Source organism: Danio aesculapii, chromosome 17 (genome assembly GCF_903798145.1).
Source record: "Danio aesculapii chromosome 17, fDanAes4.1, whole genome shotgun sequence".
Lineage (NCBI taxonomy): Eukaryota > Metazoa > Chordata > Actinopteri > Cypriniformes > Danionidae > Danio > Danio aesculapii.
The window spans coordinates 31,343,545-31,364,036 of NC_079451.1; the positions used below are offsets into that span (position 1 = coordinate 31,343,545).

Sequence of the window (20,492 nt, forward strand, 5' to 3'; positions counted from 1 at the left end):
GATAGATAGATAGATAGATAGATAGACAAATGGCTAGACAGACAGATAGATAGATAGATAGATAGATAGATAGATAGATAGATAGATAGATAGATAGATAGATAGATAGACAGACAGACAGACAGACAGACAGACAGACAGACAGACAGACAGACAGACAGACAGACAGACAGACAGACAGACAGACAGACAGACAGACAGACAGACAGACAGACAGACAGACAGACAGATAGATAGATAGATAGATAGATAGATAGATAGATAGATAGATAGATAGATAGATAGATAGATAGATAGATAGATAGACAAATTGCTAGACAGACAGACAGATAGATAGATAGATAGATAGATAGACAGACAGACAGACAGACAAATGGCTAGACAGACAAATAGACAGATAGATAGATAGATAGATAGATAGATAGATAGATAGACAGACAGACAGACAGACAGACAGACAGACAGACAGACAGACAGACAGACAGACAGATAGATAGATAGATAGATAGATAGATAGATAGATAGATAGATAGATAGATAGATAGATAGATAGATAGATAGATAGATAGACAAATTGCTAGACAGACAGACAGATAGATAGATAGACAGACAGACAGACAGACAGACAAATGGCTAGACAGACAGATAGATAGATAGATAGATAGATAGATAGATAGATAGATAGATAGATAGATAGATAGATAGATAGATAGATAGATAGATAGATAGACAGACAGACAGACAGACAGACAGACAGACAGACAGACAGACAGACAGACAGACAGACAGATAGATAGATAGATAGATAGATAGATAGATAGATAGATAGATAGATAGATAGATAGATAGACAGACAGACAGACAGACAGACAGACAGACAGACAGATAGTGAAAACTGTAGAATAAGTTGCGTGTCACTATTCCTGTGTTTACTCTGTTGCTGTGTTCATTTGTCTGCCACATGGAGTAGCGCTGAAGGGCGGGGCGGGATGCCGAGCCTACAGACGTGAAGTCAGGATCTTTACGCTTCCCTTCTCTAGACGAAAAAACTCAACTGTAGGTCAAATTCAAGGAAGGGTACTTTTTAAATGCGCTCTAAAGCGTTATATTCTTCTAGAATTTTGGGCTGGAGCTTGGAAGTTTGGCGGGAAAAAGAGCGTAGTAAAGAAACCGAGAAACGGGACGTAGGAAGCACATTTGAGAAGTAGGGAGCTTTCTGATGACCCGCGCAAAAAGTTAGTAAGTTGGATGTTTACTGGAATAAGAAAACCTGAAGATTTGAATGATGACTGAGAAGGAGTTGGAGATTGACGACATTATAACAGGTAAGAAAAATCACAGTTAACAGTTAAAAAAAAAAAACAGTTAATGTCTAGGTTGCAATCCGTTATCAACGCCCACAGTGTCAGAGCCCACATGATATCATTACTGTTAGTTTAATTATTAACAAACCTCAGAGACAGAGGCACACGGCTTTTTAATCATACGTTTATTAGCTATTCGCGATTTTGTTTTGCTTTATTGTGAGTAAAATGTGTGCAGAATGTTCATGTTAATTTTACAGGACATTACGTCAAAATAGAATAGTAAAAAAACGCTAACTGTTTGCACCTATTTACCATTTTGGACTCAAATACTTATAAGACAACTTACTTTTACCCAATAAAACATAAAAAAAATACCACAAAGTACTAAAGGGAACAACTAATAATTTATAACATTTTATATTTCTGTTTTTAGTGTTTTTTTTTTTCCATTAGAAAATGACAAATGGTCAGGAAAACAAATGTTTTCATTTGTTGTGATTACAAATCAGGGTTATTCCACCAGGATTGGTTTTAGTACGGACTCACTGACATCAAATACAGACTAGTTATGAAGATCAAAACATTGGGATTGTGTTTTGGGATTAACTTTAACATTGGTTAGTAAAGTTACCTTTAAAAGTAATATATCTAAAAATTCAACGTATTATAATCTCAAAAACGATAAACGGAACACATTCACTCGTTATTTCATTAAAAAGTAACTGTATAACACATTTAGTTACTTTAAAAAAAGTTTAAAAGTAACTTTCCCTATAGCTGAACATGTGCAAAAAAACTAAATGACAGCATTCTTGGTTAAATTTAGTGTTTTACACTTATTTTAAGTGGATGCAGCCCAAATTTATTTTGATTATTTAAAATGTTCTTTTTTTCAAATTTGGCCCATGTTATTTTTACTCAACAGTGATTTTTTTTTTTTTTTTTTTTGCAGGAACACATTTGTTAGTAGGGGGTGTAAGATATAATGACTTAAGTTTGTCAAATACCTATTTATGATATCCTAAATTATATGACAACTAATAGGCTACCTACATCTGACAGATTTCTATAAAGTCCAGGAAAACACTTTCACCTATTTTGAAAATATATACATAACATCTTTAGTATGTTTGTAATAGATTTAGCCTAAATCTTTATAGCGTGTTATAGCATCTGACTTTAAAAGCGCAGTGTGGACTTTAATGACTGAGATAGTAGCGGTGCAGAGTTGGGTCACGTGGTCTCGCTCTGGGAGCTTTGAGTCAATGCAGCAAAAGTCTGCACGCTCCATCATCATCATCCCAGGTGAAGCCGGAACGAGGTAGGGCTCTTCGACCACAGACCCAAACACACCACACGCTCTACAGATACTTTCAGAACGCTTATCACATTGATTGAGCACTCATTTAAAAAACGGAATGATCGCATTGCAGAAAATGTGTAAATGAGTCTGTTTGCAGCATGTTTTTGGTATCAAAACAGCATGTCCTCTAGTTCGTTCGGATGTACATGTATGTTTTTGCGGGTTTCAGTGTTTGGCATGTGTTTCTGACAGTTGTGCGCATTGGAGGTAAATAAGAACATGCACTGCTGTTCTCTGTCCTCTAGGAAGGACGTCAGTTTGACTGCTGATGTGATGTAATATGATTCAGGAGGGGCGCATCTCTGATTCAGCAAGAGCATCTTGTGTTACTGTCGTTATGAATATGTTTCCTAGAGGCTGTTTGTTCTGTAGGCATAATTACACAATATCAAGGTGATATTCAGAGGGGGACGCGTAACATCTTTACGACACTGCCGTCTTTTCGAACAAATCTGACGAGTCATTCTTATGAACCGGATCTTTAAAGGAAACTGCTCACAAATCCTGTCAGGGTGACTCGTTGCCAAATGACTCGTTGAATTAAGGCGTTTAACATTTAGAAACCAATAAATAGTTAGCCTATTAAGTAGCTGAATATAAAATACAGGTAGTAATGTTTATGACTTGATGTACGTGTGATCCAAATGCACAAAATGCAATTAAAACATATTAAAATAACATTTCAAAGTATCACATTGTATTAAACAATGCAAAAACAAGAAATCATGAGTATATTTTTTATTATAAATGCCCCACGTGATGACGCAGTTGCGCCCTACCTAAAACACTGAATCATTTTCGCACCGTTGTCTGAAAGAATCGATTCTCTGAAACGAGTCGCACTGTAAACGACTTATTAGATCAGGATGTTTCAGATTCTGACACTGGTGTGCTAATTGCACCGCGCTGGGACATTTGCATAGGAGCATTGAAGTAGCTGCCAAATTTTTTTTGGGACCATTTGGCTGTTGAAATGTGCAAATTAACTCCATGATGTTCTTAAATTGACAGCTTGTCCACACCAACTGGCTTGACTATTTGTGTGTAGCAGTTTTAACCTTTGCGTCTGGTTGGGGTGCCAATAGCAGAATAAAAACATGTCCCCCTCCCTTCAACACATTCCCACGGTGGCACTTCGGGCCCTCGAGTATAAAGCAGCCATTGTTTGAGTGAAGGGGAAAAGGCCTCATAGGTAGAGCATGAAGGCAGTACAGAGGAGAAGATTGGACTGAGAAATGGTTTATTAGATGGGTAGTCGTGCGTGTTGCATGTGGAGGCTTTGGGTAAACAAATATGGCTTTCAAACTTTAGGTGCATGCATTTTCACTGTAGCTACTGGGAGCCTGAGGATAATTTCATTTCAAGGGATATTATAAATATAGTTTCAGTAGTCTGCCTATAGGGTGTCATGGTGGCACAGTGGGTAGCATGATCGCCTCACAGCAAGAAGATCACTGGTTCGAGCCCCAGCTGAGTCAGTTGGCATTTCTGTGTGGAGTTTGCATGTTCTCCCTGTGTTTGCGTAGGTTTCCTCTGGGTGCTCTGGTTTCCCCCACAAGTCCAAAGAAATGCGGTACAGGTGAATTGAATAAGCTAAATTGGCCGTAGTGTATGAGTGTGAAAGCAAGAGTGAATGGGTGTTTCCCAGTGTTGGGTTGCGGCTGGATAGGTATCCGCTGTGTAAAACATATGTTTAAAACATATGTTTTACACAGATAAGTTGGCGGTTCATTCTGCTGTGGCGACCCCTGATTAAAATAGGGACAAAGCCAAAAAGAAAATGAATAAATGAATGGGTCTGTCTATAAATGTTTATATAAAGATGACTGTTAATTACATCATTTAACTTTCTGATGCCTTTTTTTGAGAGGGAATAGAAATGACTATCCATTCATCAGTCTGTTGTATTTTTTAATTGAAAAGTCTCTGCTGACAAAGACTGCACTTTTTTGATCAAAAGTAATATTGTGAAAGAACAAAAGTTCAAGATAACTGTTTTCTGTGTGTATAGATTACAAAAATCTTTCAGCATCATTACTCCAGTCTGCAGTGTCACGTGATCCTCCAGAAATCATTCTAATATGCTAGCTGAATGCTCAAACATTTCTAATTATTTAAATATTAAAAACATTTGTGCTGCTTCATATTTTTGCACATTTTTTAAACCATGATCTATTACAGGGAAGCCCAAACCTTTTCGTATGAAGGGCCAAAAATCAAATATCATTGATAGCCGTTGGCCGAAGATAAATATATCAAACGATTTTACATTAAATTTGCCATGAGTAATTTCCTAATTCATTTCATAATATAAAAAAATAAATAAAAAACGTATTTCGTCGTATTAACTAGGGATGCGCCGATTAGAACTTTTGCAGCCAATATTGAGGTTCCTCTTCATGATGATCGACCGATACCGAGTACTGATTCTGATGTTTCAAGCTTTATATAACTTTAACATCACATAAAGCACATTTTCCCTTCAAGTATAGTAAAGTAAAGTGAAGATCTCTCCTTAATTAAGGTTGTTGAATATATCCCTTAAACATGTCTCTTATAACTATTTAGTGTAATGGCTGAAACAACTTTACAGAATATTATAGATAAAGCAGATAATACATTTTTTGGAAGAAGAATTGAACATGTATCAATGAAGAAAAAGTTTGGAGCGCATATTTGATGCATTAGTTGTGCTAAAAATGCACACCTTTAAATCCATTAGTTCTTCTTTCCTAAAAGAAAACAGGCATGTAAACTAATGTTTATTGCAACAAGTATATTACATCAAGTTATATTATTAAATATATTTAAGTAAAAAAAAAAAAGAAGTTTTACTTTTTTATTTCCCTAATATTTAGAGCCAGGTTATAGTGACCTTTCAATAGTCAAAGGCACAGAACCTTCAGTTCTTATATGTAAAAAGGCCTAAATACAAGTGTATTTGCAAAGCCATTCAAATATTTAGCTCATTCATTCATTCATTCATTCATTCATTCATTTTTTTTTCGGCTTAGTCCCTTTATTAATCCGGGGTCGCCACAGCAGACTGAACCGCCAACTTATCCGGCATATGTTTTACGCAGCGGATGCCCTTTCAGCCGCAACCCATATCTGGGAAACAACCATACACCCTCACTCACACTCATACACTATGGACAATTTAGCCTTCCCAAGGCACCTGAACCGCATGTCTTTGGACTGTGGGGGAAACCGCAGCAAACCCACGCGAACGCAGGGAGAACATGCAAACTCCACACAGAAACGCCAACTGACCCAGCCGAGGCTCAAACCAGTGACCTTCTTGCTGTGAGGCGACAGCACTACCTACTGCGCCACTGCGTCGCCAATATTTAGCTCATCTCCAACTATTGATAGCAGCAGAATGATCGCAGCTACAGACAGCTGCTGTGTTGGGAGCGCAGAGATCGCTCAGCCCACACACATCATTTACCTCTTCACATGATGTGCGCACGTGTAACTTGCTCTGTGTGTCAACTCGTAAACAAACACTTGCGATTGAGTCATGAAATGTGATTATCGGCTGATATCGATCTCCAGCCGATCACTCGGAGCATCCCTAGTATTAACTAATGCAGTGCTACCTTTTTTAATCAAAACTTATTGCAATTAAAACACAAACAGTCACATTTTTAACACAGTGGAGTTTAATGCGGAATACAGTAGTCAAGCAGAAACTGCCTTTGCCTTGATTCGTTAATTTAATTTACACCATTTAAATTTCTGATAGCTTTTTGTAGCTTAACAATAAAATAAACAAATACAATTTTACATTAAATTTGAATGGATAATCTATACACAACCTGTTCTCAGATGGGGTGGCGAGCCAAATCAAAAGTTACCATGGGCCAACTTTGTCCCGCGGACCCTAGTTTTGGGCATCTGATCTATTACCATTTAAAAGTAATATAAAAATCAAGAAATTACTCTGTTGATTAAAAGTAAAATTGAATACATTTTTTAAATACAAACTATTATTTCTAATAAATGCTGCTATTTTGAACTTTCTACTAAAATAATCATGAACAGAGAAATACATTATGGCTATATCAACATAGCATTGGTAAGCAGAAGATACTTATCTTAAATGAGAAATACTTCCTTGGCAAAAAGTTTAAATTTATTTTTAATGATTTATTTCTAGTAAAAAATGTTTTTTAGTTTTAGTAAAATTGAACATTTGACAAACTTTTATTATGACATCTACTAGGGTTGAACCATCAGGCACAACAGCATTTCTCTCTTCATTTTTTATTTTTTGGTAAGCATACACATGACGTTCAATATGGCTGATAGCAATGCTGAACATGTTTGCAGTGACTGCCTGGTGCAGCTGAACAGTCTGATGCACGTGTCCTGGTGCAGGACTGCTTACTCAGCATGGATGAGATAGAGGCTATTCATGCCTGTCTGCAGCATTCATGCATGCATCCACACACACACACAATCACTGACCAGATTACAGCAAACACACCGATGTGAGACATACAAACATGCACACAGGCACACCCAGAAACTCCTAACTCTGGGTTCAGCAGAATGACGTGACAGAGAGTGCGAAGATAATGTCAACTGTCAGGGTGTGGCCGCAAGATGTGATGCCAGTCCACATCTGTTTAAATAGCCATGGTCCAGCTGCATGGAATAAGCAGAGATGGTGGATTTCTTTAAAAGTATATGAGCAGTAGAATCACTTGTGAACTGTTTTTATTTTGTTTTCTAGAACTAAAAACTCGTGTGTTTTATTAAGCAGACTAGTATTTTCTGCGTTCTGTCTCATGTCGTGTGAGTAAATTGTTCTTGCAGTGCAGGAAATGCTCAGCTGGTAGGGGGTGTCTGGGACCTCGGTGTGTGTTTGGAGAGGTAGGACGACAAGGTGATGTAATATAAAGCGGAGCCATTAGCGTCTCTGCTTGAGGTCAGCTCAATGCCTTTTAGCTTCACACACACACACACACACACACACACTTTGAACAGCTTAATTTGATGAGTGCTGTCTGTGGTCAGCATATGTGTAGGTCAGACTCGCTCTCTTTGTCTCAGAGTTGTCCTGTAATATAATATAGAATAAGGTTTTGGTTTCTGAAAATCTGTATATTTTATGCTGCAATGTTTAATTTTAAAACTTTATTTTAGGTTTTAGGCCAACTTGAAAGTCCTGTTTATATTAGATCAACTCTTTAGATTTGAATATAAGGTAAAAATACCATAGCCTAAAAGATTAGTTCAAGCAAAAATGGAAATTCTGTCATCATGTCACAGTCATGCCATTCCAAACTAGGACTGGGCGATAAATCGAAAAGTAATCGAAATCGACATTCAGAACCTATAATCAATCATTTTTTTCAAGGTCAATTTTTTCAAATACTTTCACTTGTCACGATCACCAGCGATCATAACTCCCAGATCGCTGGATCTCACACACAAACACACATGGACTACAATTCTGCTTGTAAATGGACATATTCAGTCATGCCACACACATTCACACCTGCTCCAAGTCTCCTGATTACATTCGCACCACCTGAGGATCGTCAAGGACTGATTACAAACACCATTTAAGCAGCACACAAACTCATTCACATTGCTAAATCTTGTTATCTGTAAAGTGACAATTCAACGCGTTTCCTTTGCCTTGTTTCTCCGTGTGTTTACCCTAGCCTTGTTCCTAGTTATCCCTGTCTGCCGCCTGCCTTCCGACCTCTCGCCTGATACTTTTGACTACGATTCTGGACTGCCTTTATACATCTGTTTGCACCTGTGTTGACCTTTGCTTGCCTGACTTTGATTAAACCTGCAAGTGGATCCAAAATTCAGTTGTCTCTGTCACTCCCCGTGTTACATCCCTATCGTGTGTGGAGTCTTGTGACCCCGCTCTGTTAAGGTTAATTTATACTTATTATTTTATGATTTATACTTATTATATTATTCTGATATTATACTTCTGCCAAGCATACGGTCCGGCGCCACTTTCGCATACCCGAGCATGTCTCAAAAAAATGTAATTACACATCACAACGATGCGTAGCGCAAGCTTTGTGATTGGTCGGTTTGGTAGCTGTGACGGGTTGGTGGCATGGAGAGCCGTGTTTAGGGCAATGTGTGTTTTAATTTCAGTTCTTCAGCATTGCTGTTCAATAAATAATCATAGATAGTAGATAGTGTGTGTTCACTAATTATTTTAAAATCAAGTAATGCACCCTTCTTTCAGAAATCTCTCACTTGTAATATGTGAGCAGATTTACTGTACAAAATATGTTAGTGAACTATGAGGGGCAAAAACATCAAATAAATAAACAAAATAATTGTTCGTTAATCATAATCGAGTTAAAATGTTCAATTAATCAAGATTTTGATTTTAGGCCAAATTTCCCAGCCCTTTTCCAAACCCTAAAGAACGCATTAAAACAGCTTTAATGAAATCTTCCAGTGTTTGGGAATCTACTCTGAAACTTGATAATCAAACCTTCTGAAAAAGTTAGCTAAACTACAACTATTGCCTATCTAGCTATGCCGTGTTTTTTTCATATTGCATAATGTCACATTACAGCCCTAATTCCACCCAATATCTAAACCCAGCTACTACCTTACAAACTATAATAATAAGCAGCAAATTAGTTACTTTAATGAGCTAAAAGTCTTGAAGTTAATGGTTTGATTATAGGCAAGAATTGTACTTTAATGTAAAGTGACCTTTTGTTTAATTTGCAAACTTAACGCATCAAATTTTTGCCTAATTTAGTCTTTCAGATTTGTTTTAAAATCTTCATTTGTTTTCGATGACCAACAAATGGTGTTTTACAACATGAGTGTGTGTAAATTCCGATAGTTTTTATTTTGGGGTAAACTAACCTTTGATTGATTATATCTACTGAATACTAAAGCAGATGGGATGGAAAACTGTCTTTTCTCTCTATTTAATTGAAAAACGTGCTGTGAATGATGCAGACTTTTAGAAGCCTGCTACGACACTCACAAAAGCCCAAAAATTCCATTCTGCCATTACGTCATGGTAAAGGTATTAGCTGCGGTCTCCTCGGTTCCAAAAGGGAAGAAGAGAGAAGTTTTAAAAAGGGGAGCTGGGGGGGCATTTTGGTGTCAACAGACCAGCCACGTGAAAACAACAAAGTTACACATTTATGGTGTCATGTTAATGTCACATAGGAGTCCTCACAAGTGGAAATATATCACTTTTTAACACGCTCTATACACAAAGTCAAGCTTTTATTTACAGTACGTGTCTGCCAAGAGACATGCAGTCAGGCCAAGTAGACTCCACCCAGCGCATATGTTCTCAGGCTGTACATCTGTGGTATTCAGCTTAGTTCATTATTATTAGTTTTGAATCTCTCTGCCATTCAAAAGTTTTGGGTTGCTAAAATGAAGTCCTAAATCAGTACATAAGCTATTTATTTAAGCATAAATGCAGCAAAACTGTTTTCTGTTTTAATATATTTAAAGCAAATAGTTCATTTTTGTGATTGCTGAATGTTTAGCGTCATTGTTTCAGTTTTCAGTGTCACAGGAGCTCAATAGTTTGTACATTGTAATGTTATAATGAATAATTGCTAATTATTACATTTTTAGAAACGTATAAATATTTTGATTAAGTTCAAAAGTTTATTTGAAATTTTTATTTAAGCTGCGGTCATACTAGACTTTGAGCATGCGAAATTCTGTCGTATCACTGAAAAAAGTGTTGCATGCAAAACTGTTGCAATTTATATGTGTGTTGAATTTAAACAAACAAATTACATTTAATAATGTTCAACTTAATTTGTTTGTTTAAATTCAGCCCAAATAAATTGTTTACAACCACGCAACGTAAAATAAATTGAGTAAATCCAAGGAATCATCTTTGAATAATTTTTTTCATTGCTGCGAAAAGAGGCGGGATTAAACAAAATGATTAGACATTAAAAAAAACAAAACAAAAAAAAAACGATTGCTCCATATTTTAAATTTCTGTCATGTTTTGATCTTCGATTAATTTTATGCAATCATGTGATGCGATTTCGCAGGTCAGAATTCAACAAAATGAAACTTTCTAATGCAGCAAACTGTGAAACTTGTCGCACGAGCTTTTGTTTCCGGTCTGCTGCATTCGCTCTTGTATGAACGGAAGTCTATGGGGAGAAAAGTCCTGTGTGACCTCGGCTTTACTGCTTGATAAAAGTTACATTTAAAAAAAAAAAAGTTTTTAAAGTAAAATCTTTGAAAAGTAATGAGAGCAATAATAATTATTGATTTATTATTAATTCAAATTCACATTCTTGTCGAACCGAGTATGTCTGTTACAGTATTTTTGTAATCAAAGCAAAAGTTACACTTAGAGTGTTCAAAGTATTGAAAACAACCATAAACATACAATAAATTCACGATAAGTAATATTTGTGTACAGAAAATTAGAAATTTGCCATTTATTATGTGGGTGTGAGTGCTGTGGGCAGACTTTCTAATCATCAGATTTCTCACACCCAAGAATGGGAGTCCACGCAGATGTCTAATCTGTAACTGTATATAAACTTCTATATACAGTGCAGTAAAATACAACTTTTCTGTTAATTGTACCATTTCAGGCCAGTAAAGAGCAGATGGTGCTGTATGTGATTGGTTGAGTTCATTTGCAGTCGTGTATTGGGTCCTTTGCAACCTGCTCGAGCAAATTCAGCCTGAATGACCTAAATCTTCTGGACTATTACTCACAGAGTTACCAGGTCTGTCATACACTGTGCTGGAGGTTCACTCACCTTTGAATAATTTCTCATGTGTCTGAATTATTTAGATACCCCTTTTGGTATTATCAAGAGAGATAGTGTTTGGAGAAAAATCAGGAGCAAAAATATGTGAATGTATTTTGCAAGATCACAGATTGTTTTGAGCTGCTTTAATGTGAAATCGTGGTTTTATTTTAAGCTTTCTGGAAATGTTGGGCGTGAAAAGAACCATTTACATGCTGCCAGGAAGCTTTGATTTGTCGTAGTGCATTCCCTGTGGAAACCAACCTCACCAGCGTGAAGAGAAATGCCAATAATCCAGTCAAGCTGTGTCTGGCCTTCAGTCTCAGGGGCAGTGGGGGAGATGCATGGATATTTATATATATACTTATCTTATATAGTGGCATTACTGGGAAGCTTGTGCTTCAAGTCTAAGCTTTAGCCTGACCTTCAGAACATGACTGCAGGAATCTAGACTATTCACATGTGTTTTAGATGTTAATTCATAACTGTTAATTAACAGTTGCACATAGCCTGTAATCCACTGGTGTTTACAGGGTATTTATGCCTTCGATTTGCATTATGGGACCTTGATCTCTGCTCTGTCAACTTTGATATTGAAAATGTAATTCTACAGTTCAACAAAGTGACTTTTTTTGACATTTTTAATAGTTTTAAACAACATATAGCGTAAGAAATAATAGCTATAGAAATAAATTGGTAATTAAAATTTTTGGACCGTAATTTACATGAATCATCCCACTTAATATGTAATTTTAAAGTTCTAAAAATGTCAACAAATTTCACTTTCAATTCAAACTTTTCAATATGAAAAGTCTTAGGAGCAGAGATCAAGGTCCCATAATGGAATTCAAATGCAGGAATAAACTGAAAGCACACATGAATCATGAGTTATGAGGAACTGTTAATTAAAAGGTTTCTTTTACAGTGTATTCATTTTTACGATCTATTTAGTCAATAGTATTCAGAAATGAAAGAAACAGTTCATTCAAATTCTCATGTCATCAATTTCTCAACTTCATGTTGTTGCAAAATTGTATGACTTCTTTAGAACACATGAAAAACATGCAGTTGTTTAGAGTTGATTTCCAATGCATGAACAAAACTGTATTACAAGCCTAAAAAATATTTGCACAAAGAATCCAGATCTAAAAAAAAAATAAATAAATAAATAAAAAAAATAAAAAAAATAAATTTAAAAAATAAATAAGTAAATAAATATATATATATATATATATATACATACTTTGGCTCCTAATTCCCTCTTCATTCATCCTGTAAATGTCAGAAAGAGCATTTAGCTCACAGAGTTTATAAAATGGCTAAATGAGCAAAACAGAAAGACAAATTACTTTAAAATCTACTGCTAAAAGACATAATTCAGTGGGTTTGGGGTACATTATGACTATATAGAGAAAACTGGGTATATGCTTGAATGTTATGTCTTTCTGTATGGCTTCATGGATTTTATGGTCACATCTTATGACATCTTATGATTCTTTAGATGTGTTTAGTCTTGTGGTAGACTGAATGATGTTGTAGATGTTGTAGAGGCATATCAGAGTTCGTTTACAAGTAAACTCATTTTTCTAGTAGTCTTAGATGGACATATGCAAATATTCCATAATTCAATATATCATAATAAGGATGCATATTGTTGATATTGTGGGTACTTTAAAATACAGTGAAATTAAATTTTTTATTAACACTTTTATAGTGTCTTCTAAGATTATTTAGATTGTTGTATTGGCACTGGTTGTTCATCACAGCACCAAATGCTAGAAGACTTAAATAGGTGATTAACTGTCACTTGTTAGTCTGGCCTATTTCGTTAAAAATAACGATATAGGCCTTTTGGTCATTAACTCTATACAGTAATGCTCCATTTGTTAACATCAGTTAATTCAACTAAAGTTAATGTAATGACAACTACAAAGGCATGTATTAATCTTAGCTCATGTTAGTGTCCTGGTTAATGTCTAATAATATATTAAAATCAAAAATTGTAATTAGGGCTGCACGATATTGCTAAAATCTAGCATTGCGATATAGTTTTTTTTGCAATATATATTGTGAAATGAATACAATTTCACCAGATAACTTGAATATCTCTATTAGGAAAGAATTTATAATGTTAGATCGATTGGCATGATTCTGCAGTGGGAGTGCATCTCCATAAAATCTAATAAACAATCTATAAACTTTTTGGGGTCCCCCGACACATTTTCGATGTGGTCTGTGCTATTTGCAGTACATTTCTGTATTTGCATGTGTTGTGAGTATTTTCTTGCATAGCAGTCTATAAATACAATCAAGAAAAAGATACAATTGAAAAAGTCAATAAAATTCTTAGTTGTTAAAGTTACAAATGGTAAAATGTATTATGCCTGAATGATTTTAAGGGGTTTATACAGTCACAGGCATCAAAAACACATGCAAATGATAAATTAAAATCCAGACTCAGCATTGTGCATGCTCGCGATGTGACTATTGCGAATAATCACATTGTGATATTGATGATTAAACGATATATTGTGCAGCCCTAGTTGTAATTGTTTTATTACATTGAGTTAACTAATAAAATTCAGTTGGTATATTTATTAACTTGAATTAATTATTAACTATAATATGACTATTTCATAGTTGATAATTGCTAAAGTTTACTAATGAGAGTTCATTGTTAAGTGTTATCCTTTTACAATTTAGTTTGTTTAAGGCATTTGTTTGCAATACATTGTATTTTTTGGTTATTGTACCTGTTAAAGTAACCTTTTTTCATCATAATCAATACTGTGATAATACTGTATATCATGATAAAAACTTCAGCAAATTAATCACAACAAGAAAATTTGATACCAGCCGAAGCCTAATCTTATGTCCACTTGTTTGGTCTGTGAAAATAGCATAGTGGTTAAGTTTGTCAACACGTAGCACTGAAATGCTCACTGGAATCCGAGATCAATTCCCAACTCGAGGTACTTTCCCCCTCTTTGCTCCCCATGCTGTCCAGTCATTAAAAAAAGGTGGAGAAAAAATAAATAAATTAAAAAAGATCCACTTGTTTGTTGTTCAAATGAAAGCATTGTTATTTATTCGAAGGAACATCCAAACCTGTCAACCATGAACACATGCACCCTGAATATCTGATCAGTAAGATTAGCATGAACATAATCTTTTCCAAGCACTCATGGACTATTGAAAGTTGCTGATTTATCATTTGCCGTGAATTGCGTCATCTGTGATTGTTTGAGAGGTTTTCCTTTACTCTTTGTGCAGCAGCTGTAATCAGGCTGTCTGAAACCAGATGCTCAGGAAGGAAGACTATTGTAACTCCAAGAGGCCGTTTTTAGAATTCTCTTATGGAGACACAACAAGCACACTTGTACATGCATAACAGAGACTTTCAACATTCGGGTGTCTTCCTCTCTTTCAAAAGACATTGTTCTGGAGCAGTCGGTGCACCTCTTACTGTTTAGATCCGGTCTCTTGGCGCATTCATTAGCCAATGCATTCACTGTTATTGCCTTTAAGGAAACCATAAATGTCTCTCAGTTAGGGAATGTATTGTTGTAAATGTGCTTTATTACTTGTGAACAAGCCCTGCCTGAGAAAAGCATCTCGAACCAGCCTTAGTTTGTTGGTCTTAGCTGTTTTCTCAGTTTGGTCAGGCTGGTCTTCTGGTTTTGGAGCATTTAAACCAGCTAAGAACGACAAACCAGGTTAGGCTAGCTTTCATTTTTCATTAGAAATGTATGACACCATAAGAAGACATCCCATAGTTAATTTTTCTGCCTCTAATATTTATTCTTTACTGTATTGTGATTTATTCTTTACTGTATTGTGATATGTTGTATATTTGTGATGTGGGTTTTGTATCACAATTAGATCAAGATTTTAAATGTAGTTAATTGGCAGTGCTGAGGCAGATGCATTACATGTAACAGGAGTTAAGTAATCAGATTACTTTTACATCTCTAAGATAATTAATTCATTTGTTTATTTTCTTTTCGTCTTAGTCCCTTTATTAATCAGGGTCACCACAGCAGAATGTACCGCCAACTTATCCAGCATATGTTTTATGCAGCGGATGCCCTTCCAGCTGCAACCCATCACCGGAAAACACCCATACACTCTCATTCACACACATACATTACAGACAATTTAGCGCATATCTTTGAGGGGGAACTCTACACGAACACAAGGAGAACATGCAATCTCCACACAGAAATGCCAACTGACCAAGTTGAGGCTCAAACCAGTGACCTTCTTGCTGTGAGGCGGAAGCGCTACCCACTGTGCCACTGTGCTGCCCCTCTAAGATAATATCTGAATATTCATTGCTGAAGAGTGTTAATCTTTTAATGCATCCTTTTCCTTTTAATTCTTCATCAATCGAGAAATGCAGAACAGATGAGAGGTTTGATTGAACTCTACTGTACAAGTGTGAGTTTACATTTCCTTCAGGTTGAGCTTTATTCATTTCTCATTTCACTTGCTGTGTAAAAAACCTAACACAGCATATATACAAAAATATATCAAATCCAGCACAGATTAAAAAATAAAACACAAAAGTAACGTAATGCATTAATTTCCTTAGAAAGTACCTAAGCAACACATTTAGTTACCCTTTTAAAAGAAGAAATGCAAGATTGTAATGCGTTACTTTTAAAATAAACTTTATCCAACACTGTTTATTAATGGAATTTTATTACTTCATTTATTAATCGAAGTAAAAATAAATCAATTTTAAACAATTGTGCTGATTATTTTTTCTCTGTGAAACCTAGACTTTTTTTTTTTTTAAAAATCAACATTTATAATACATTTTTTGTAAGATCAGGGCTCAACAATAAGGAATGCCGAGAGAGATGCTCGGGACAGTAGACTGGATCATTACAGGCACGATCAGGCCGGTGCTTACTTGTCACTAAAGTTTAATTTGCCTGCGACTATTTGTCAATTGCTTGTGAATACAGTTTTAGAATCAAGAAACAGTTTGTGCTTTTAAGTCTTTAAATGCTACCTTCTCTGTGATGTCTTAAACACCATATTGCTTATTTGATTGGATCTTGCGAGCATGTTATTTTTTCTGTAACTTGGTAACAATTAGTACAGCGAAGAGAGGGCAACATAAAATTATCGGTCTAAAAGAAAACGTCTGTTTCCAACATCTTGTAAGCAAACATTTACGTGGGCAAATTTTATGTTTTGCACAGTTTGCAGTCAGTTTGGCAAGTCAGCCATCTTTTATTTTGCAGTAAAATACCTGCATATTTTCCATACTGCTATTTTTGTTTGCATAACACTTTGAATTTTGCTCGTTAACATAAAAAAAAATTAATTATAGATTCACAGAAATTATTTTTGACACACTATTTTAAATATGTGGCTAAGAAATAGCTATTAACTTTGAAAAATTTGTGAGGGCAAGTAAAAACCCGAACCACTGGCCCAATCCGAACATTATAAATACCTACACTGTTTCTTTTGAACCATTTAATACCTTTTGTTGAATCAAAGTCTGTTAAAACAAAAACTATGTTAGAATGGTAAACTCAATATCAGAGATCTCTTGGAATCAGGAATGACTTGATTTCTCCAGTCCATTAGTTAGTTGTTACGTGATTACAGTAAGAATGAACTTGTTCTCCTGTATTTGAGCCCACCTGTGAAGTGATGTCAGTTTCGCAGTATCATGCAGCAGGGTTTTACTCTGTTTGACTGACGCAGCTGCTGATCTCTGATCTCTCAGCTGTACTGGTGTAAGGTTGCACAGGGAAAACTGCTCTGTTGTGTAGATGACTGCTGGTTACAGCTCTATTCAGCACTGGAGAAATCAATGCTTTCTCTCTCTCTCTCTCTTTCTCTCTCGCTCCTTCAGTATTGTGTATCGCTGAAGCAGTATAGAGCACTGGCATTGATTTGGGAGGAGACTGTTGGGATGAGATGATGTGCGTCATATGACCCTCTGAACAGTCTAAAAAGCATTTGTAATGTGATTTCTGATTTATGGCTTGAGGTTTAGGGAGGCGATGGAACTGCAGATGCAGACATCGAAACATTCGTCTGCTCTTTGTTTACTCAAAATGGGAGTTTTCTGTACCCTATAAAACAACACATTTTTCTACAAACTTCACATTCCTGCATTGTGAGAGGAGAGGAAATCCTACAGACGCATTCTTTCTAATTCTGCATGTCGGACTCTGTGTGTTCTTTAAGCTGCCAGCTGTCTCATGTTAAACACAATTATCCAGTATTTAAGAAAACAACTGTATGAAATCTGAGTTTATAGTTATAATATTTAATTTGACCATTTTAAAGCTACATGGTGTTATCATTTTCTGAAATTTGATTTGATTTGTGTGTAATATGTCACCAGGGAAGCACAGTATACTGGATTTTTAATATTGTATTATATGACACACAGTGTTAGGTGTGATTAGTTACAAAGTAACTAGTTACTGTAGTTAACCTTTCTGCTGAAAAAATAATACTGTACATAAATTCAACAGTTCTGTATAAATCAAGGAGCAGCAAGGTGGCGCAGTGGGTAGCACAATCGCCTCACAGCAAGAAGGTCGCTGGTTCGAGCCCCGGCTGGGTCAGTTGGCATTTCTGTGTGTGCATGTTCTCCCTGTGTTAGCGTGGGTTTCCTCCGGTGAATTGGGTAAGTAAAAATTTTCTGTAGTGTATGTTTGTGAATGAGTGTGTGTGGATGTTTCCCAGTGATGGGTTGCAGCTGGAAAGGCATCTGCTGCATAAAACATGTGCTGGATAAGTTGGCAGTTTATTCCGCCCAGATTAATAAAGGGACTAAGCCGAAAAGAAAATGAATGAATGAATGTATAAATCAATTCAGAGAAGTGGAGTAATTGTATTTTATTGTTTTGTTTTGATATAATTAGCAGAATAATTCTATTTCTCAACTAAATACTTTTTTCAACTAAAGAAGCTTAACAAAAAAATTTAATGTTTTATAGGTTTTGTGTTTTGACACATATTGTGTACATTTTAAGCCTTAATAAGTCAATAAAATTAAGTTATTTTCAGACAAATAATAAAAAAAGTTATTTAGATGCAACTTTAATGATGCAGTTAGTATTTGCTAACTTTTAATTGTGTCCAACATTGATTACACATTTACATAAACTTTGATTAGTTTATGTTAGTTTATTTTTTGTTTTTTATATATTACTGCTGTATTTTCAGTTAATTTAGATAAAATAATACAGAACTTTGATATTAGCCATTTATTATTTAGTTTCCATAATAACAGTTATTTATTTATATCATACAGAATTTTAATATTTAAATGTTTAGAATTTAGAATTTAATGTTTACTAAAATTACAATCTTAAATCTTAACTCATTCTTATAACTGAAAGACATTAACATGAGTACATACCAGTTTCAGTGGTAGACAATAACACATTCACTTCCTAGAAAGTGATGTTGAGGACCTGAATAAGAGCAACATACAACAACAAAATCATTCATGCAATTTTTTTTTATTTATAAGGTTCCATTGATAATGTAATTTAATCAAAATATTGTCACAAGTAGTTCAAGCATAAAACGAGACAAAAGGTAGTATAAACACAAGCGATATGAGCAGCAGCGGGTGAGCACAGAAAATCCATTGAAAATTCCATGGTAAAGTAAATTAATTTTAATATTTTAAATCAGTTGTGTAGAAAATGGAATTTAATGCAGTGCCTCTTGCAGAGCTGGTTATCTAGGTGTTGATAGATTTTGGTAGCCCGGCTAAAAAAAACAATAGCCCTATGACGTCAGGCTACCAGATTTTGCAAGCCCTAAATCAATTAGCAAGTGAAGATTGTTGATTTTTCTACATCTAAAATGTGGTGAGTTTATAATGGCAGGACATTTCATTTGAAGTGATTAGATGGGCTTTTTCAAAATTAAAAGTTCCTCTATACATTTTCTCTATTTTCGGACTTCTCTATATCAAAGAATTTTTCAGTATCAGTCATAGTGTTCTCCTATCAATTTGTGCATTGCTTGTTTGACAAATGGTGGACAATGATGGTGCACACAGAATATTGGCATTATGATTGGCCGAATCTCCTGTCAATCAAACTGCCTACAAAGGGTCAGTTGACTTACTGAAAATGCATGTTAGGTGGAAAGTGGAAAGAGCTCCTAATTCCTTCAACTTACAACTGACACAGAGACCAATTCAGTGAGTCAACATTAGACTGATTTGCATGTCAAATGCATTTTAGCATTTAATTAATTGAAACCCGAACTCGTTGCCTCGTTTAAGCTCTGCTATTGTGTAACATTTGGTCATTAGTCACCTGGTTGACTGAAATCTCTAATGCTTCCTAAACAAAAAGTGAGTGTCCCTTATTTTCCTCTGGTGAAGTTGACAGGCCTAACAGAAAGCGGGACTAACAGCATTGCAGCAGTCTCAGCTGTTGTGTGGCTTCTCTCGCCCACCGTGTGTGGGATGTGTGTGTGAGTGTTTTTCATGTGTTTGTGTATGTTTGTGAGTGAACAGGGCCAGCTGGACACAGCGAGTGTGAGCAAAAGGACTGCCGGCTGTGTTTGCTTTTTGGTATTTCTAGTGCTTCTCTGAATGGAGCTTCACATACACCATAGTCCTGCCATGTCAATGGCTTCTCTTTTACACGGCTCGTCTCAGCTGCGGTTTGCTGCTTGTTTGACTGTTTTGGAGCTCAGTGTGTTTAGCTTTGGCCTAAAAAATCAGCTGAAGATTGTAGCATTCTCACAAACTTCATTTGAAAGTTTTGTGTGCAACGATTTATTAGAGTTTATAGAAAAAAGGAGTTGTTTTACAGCTTGAGATATGCATAAATTTGATGTTTTCCCTTTTCTTGATCTGGTTTCACTTACCAGGGAATTCTCAACTTGACATGATGATAGATTTGCTTTTCTGTATCTTTGCAATGGGGTATTATTTTTGGAAAACATTCAAACCGAAAGTTACAGAGTAAGCAGCAATTTGTCTCAGACATGTAGAGATTTGATTTAAACTCTGAAAAGAAAAATCATATAATTCAAAACAGATCAAAACTGTAG

The 20,492-nt window shown here is 35.6% G+C and overlaps 1 protein-coding gene across 5 annotated transcripts in view; it reads left to right on the forward strand.

Annotated features, from left to right (window-relative positions):
• Positions 1 to 999: 999 nt before the first annotated feature.
• Positions 1,000 to 20,492, forward strand: part of hspa12a (heat shock protein 12A) — a 62,896-nt gene continuing 43,403 nt past the window's right edge. For 3 of the 5 annotated variants that reach the window (XM_056476578.1, XM_056476582.1, XM_056476579.1), the window contains exon 1: positions 1,000 to 1,325. In XM_056476578.1, coding sequence (XP_056332553.1) covers positions 1,283 to 1,325 — 43 coding nt within the window. In that variant the 5' untranslated portion in view covers positions 1,000 to 1,282. Of the gene's footprint in view, positions 1,326 to 2,566; positions 2,629 to 20,492 lie in introns of those variants that run through there. The other 2 variants (XM_056476580.1, XM_056476581.1) reach the window with 1 other exon arrangement.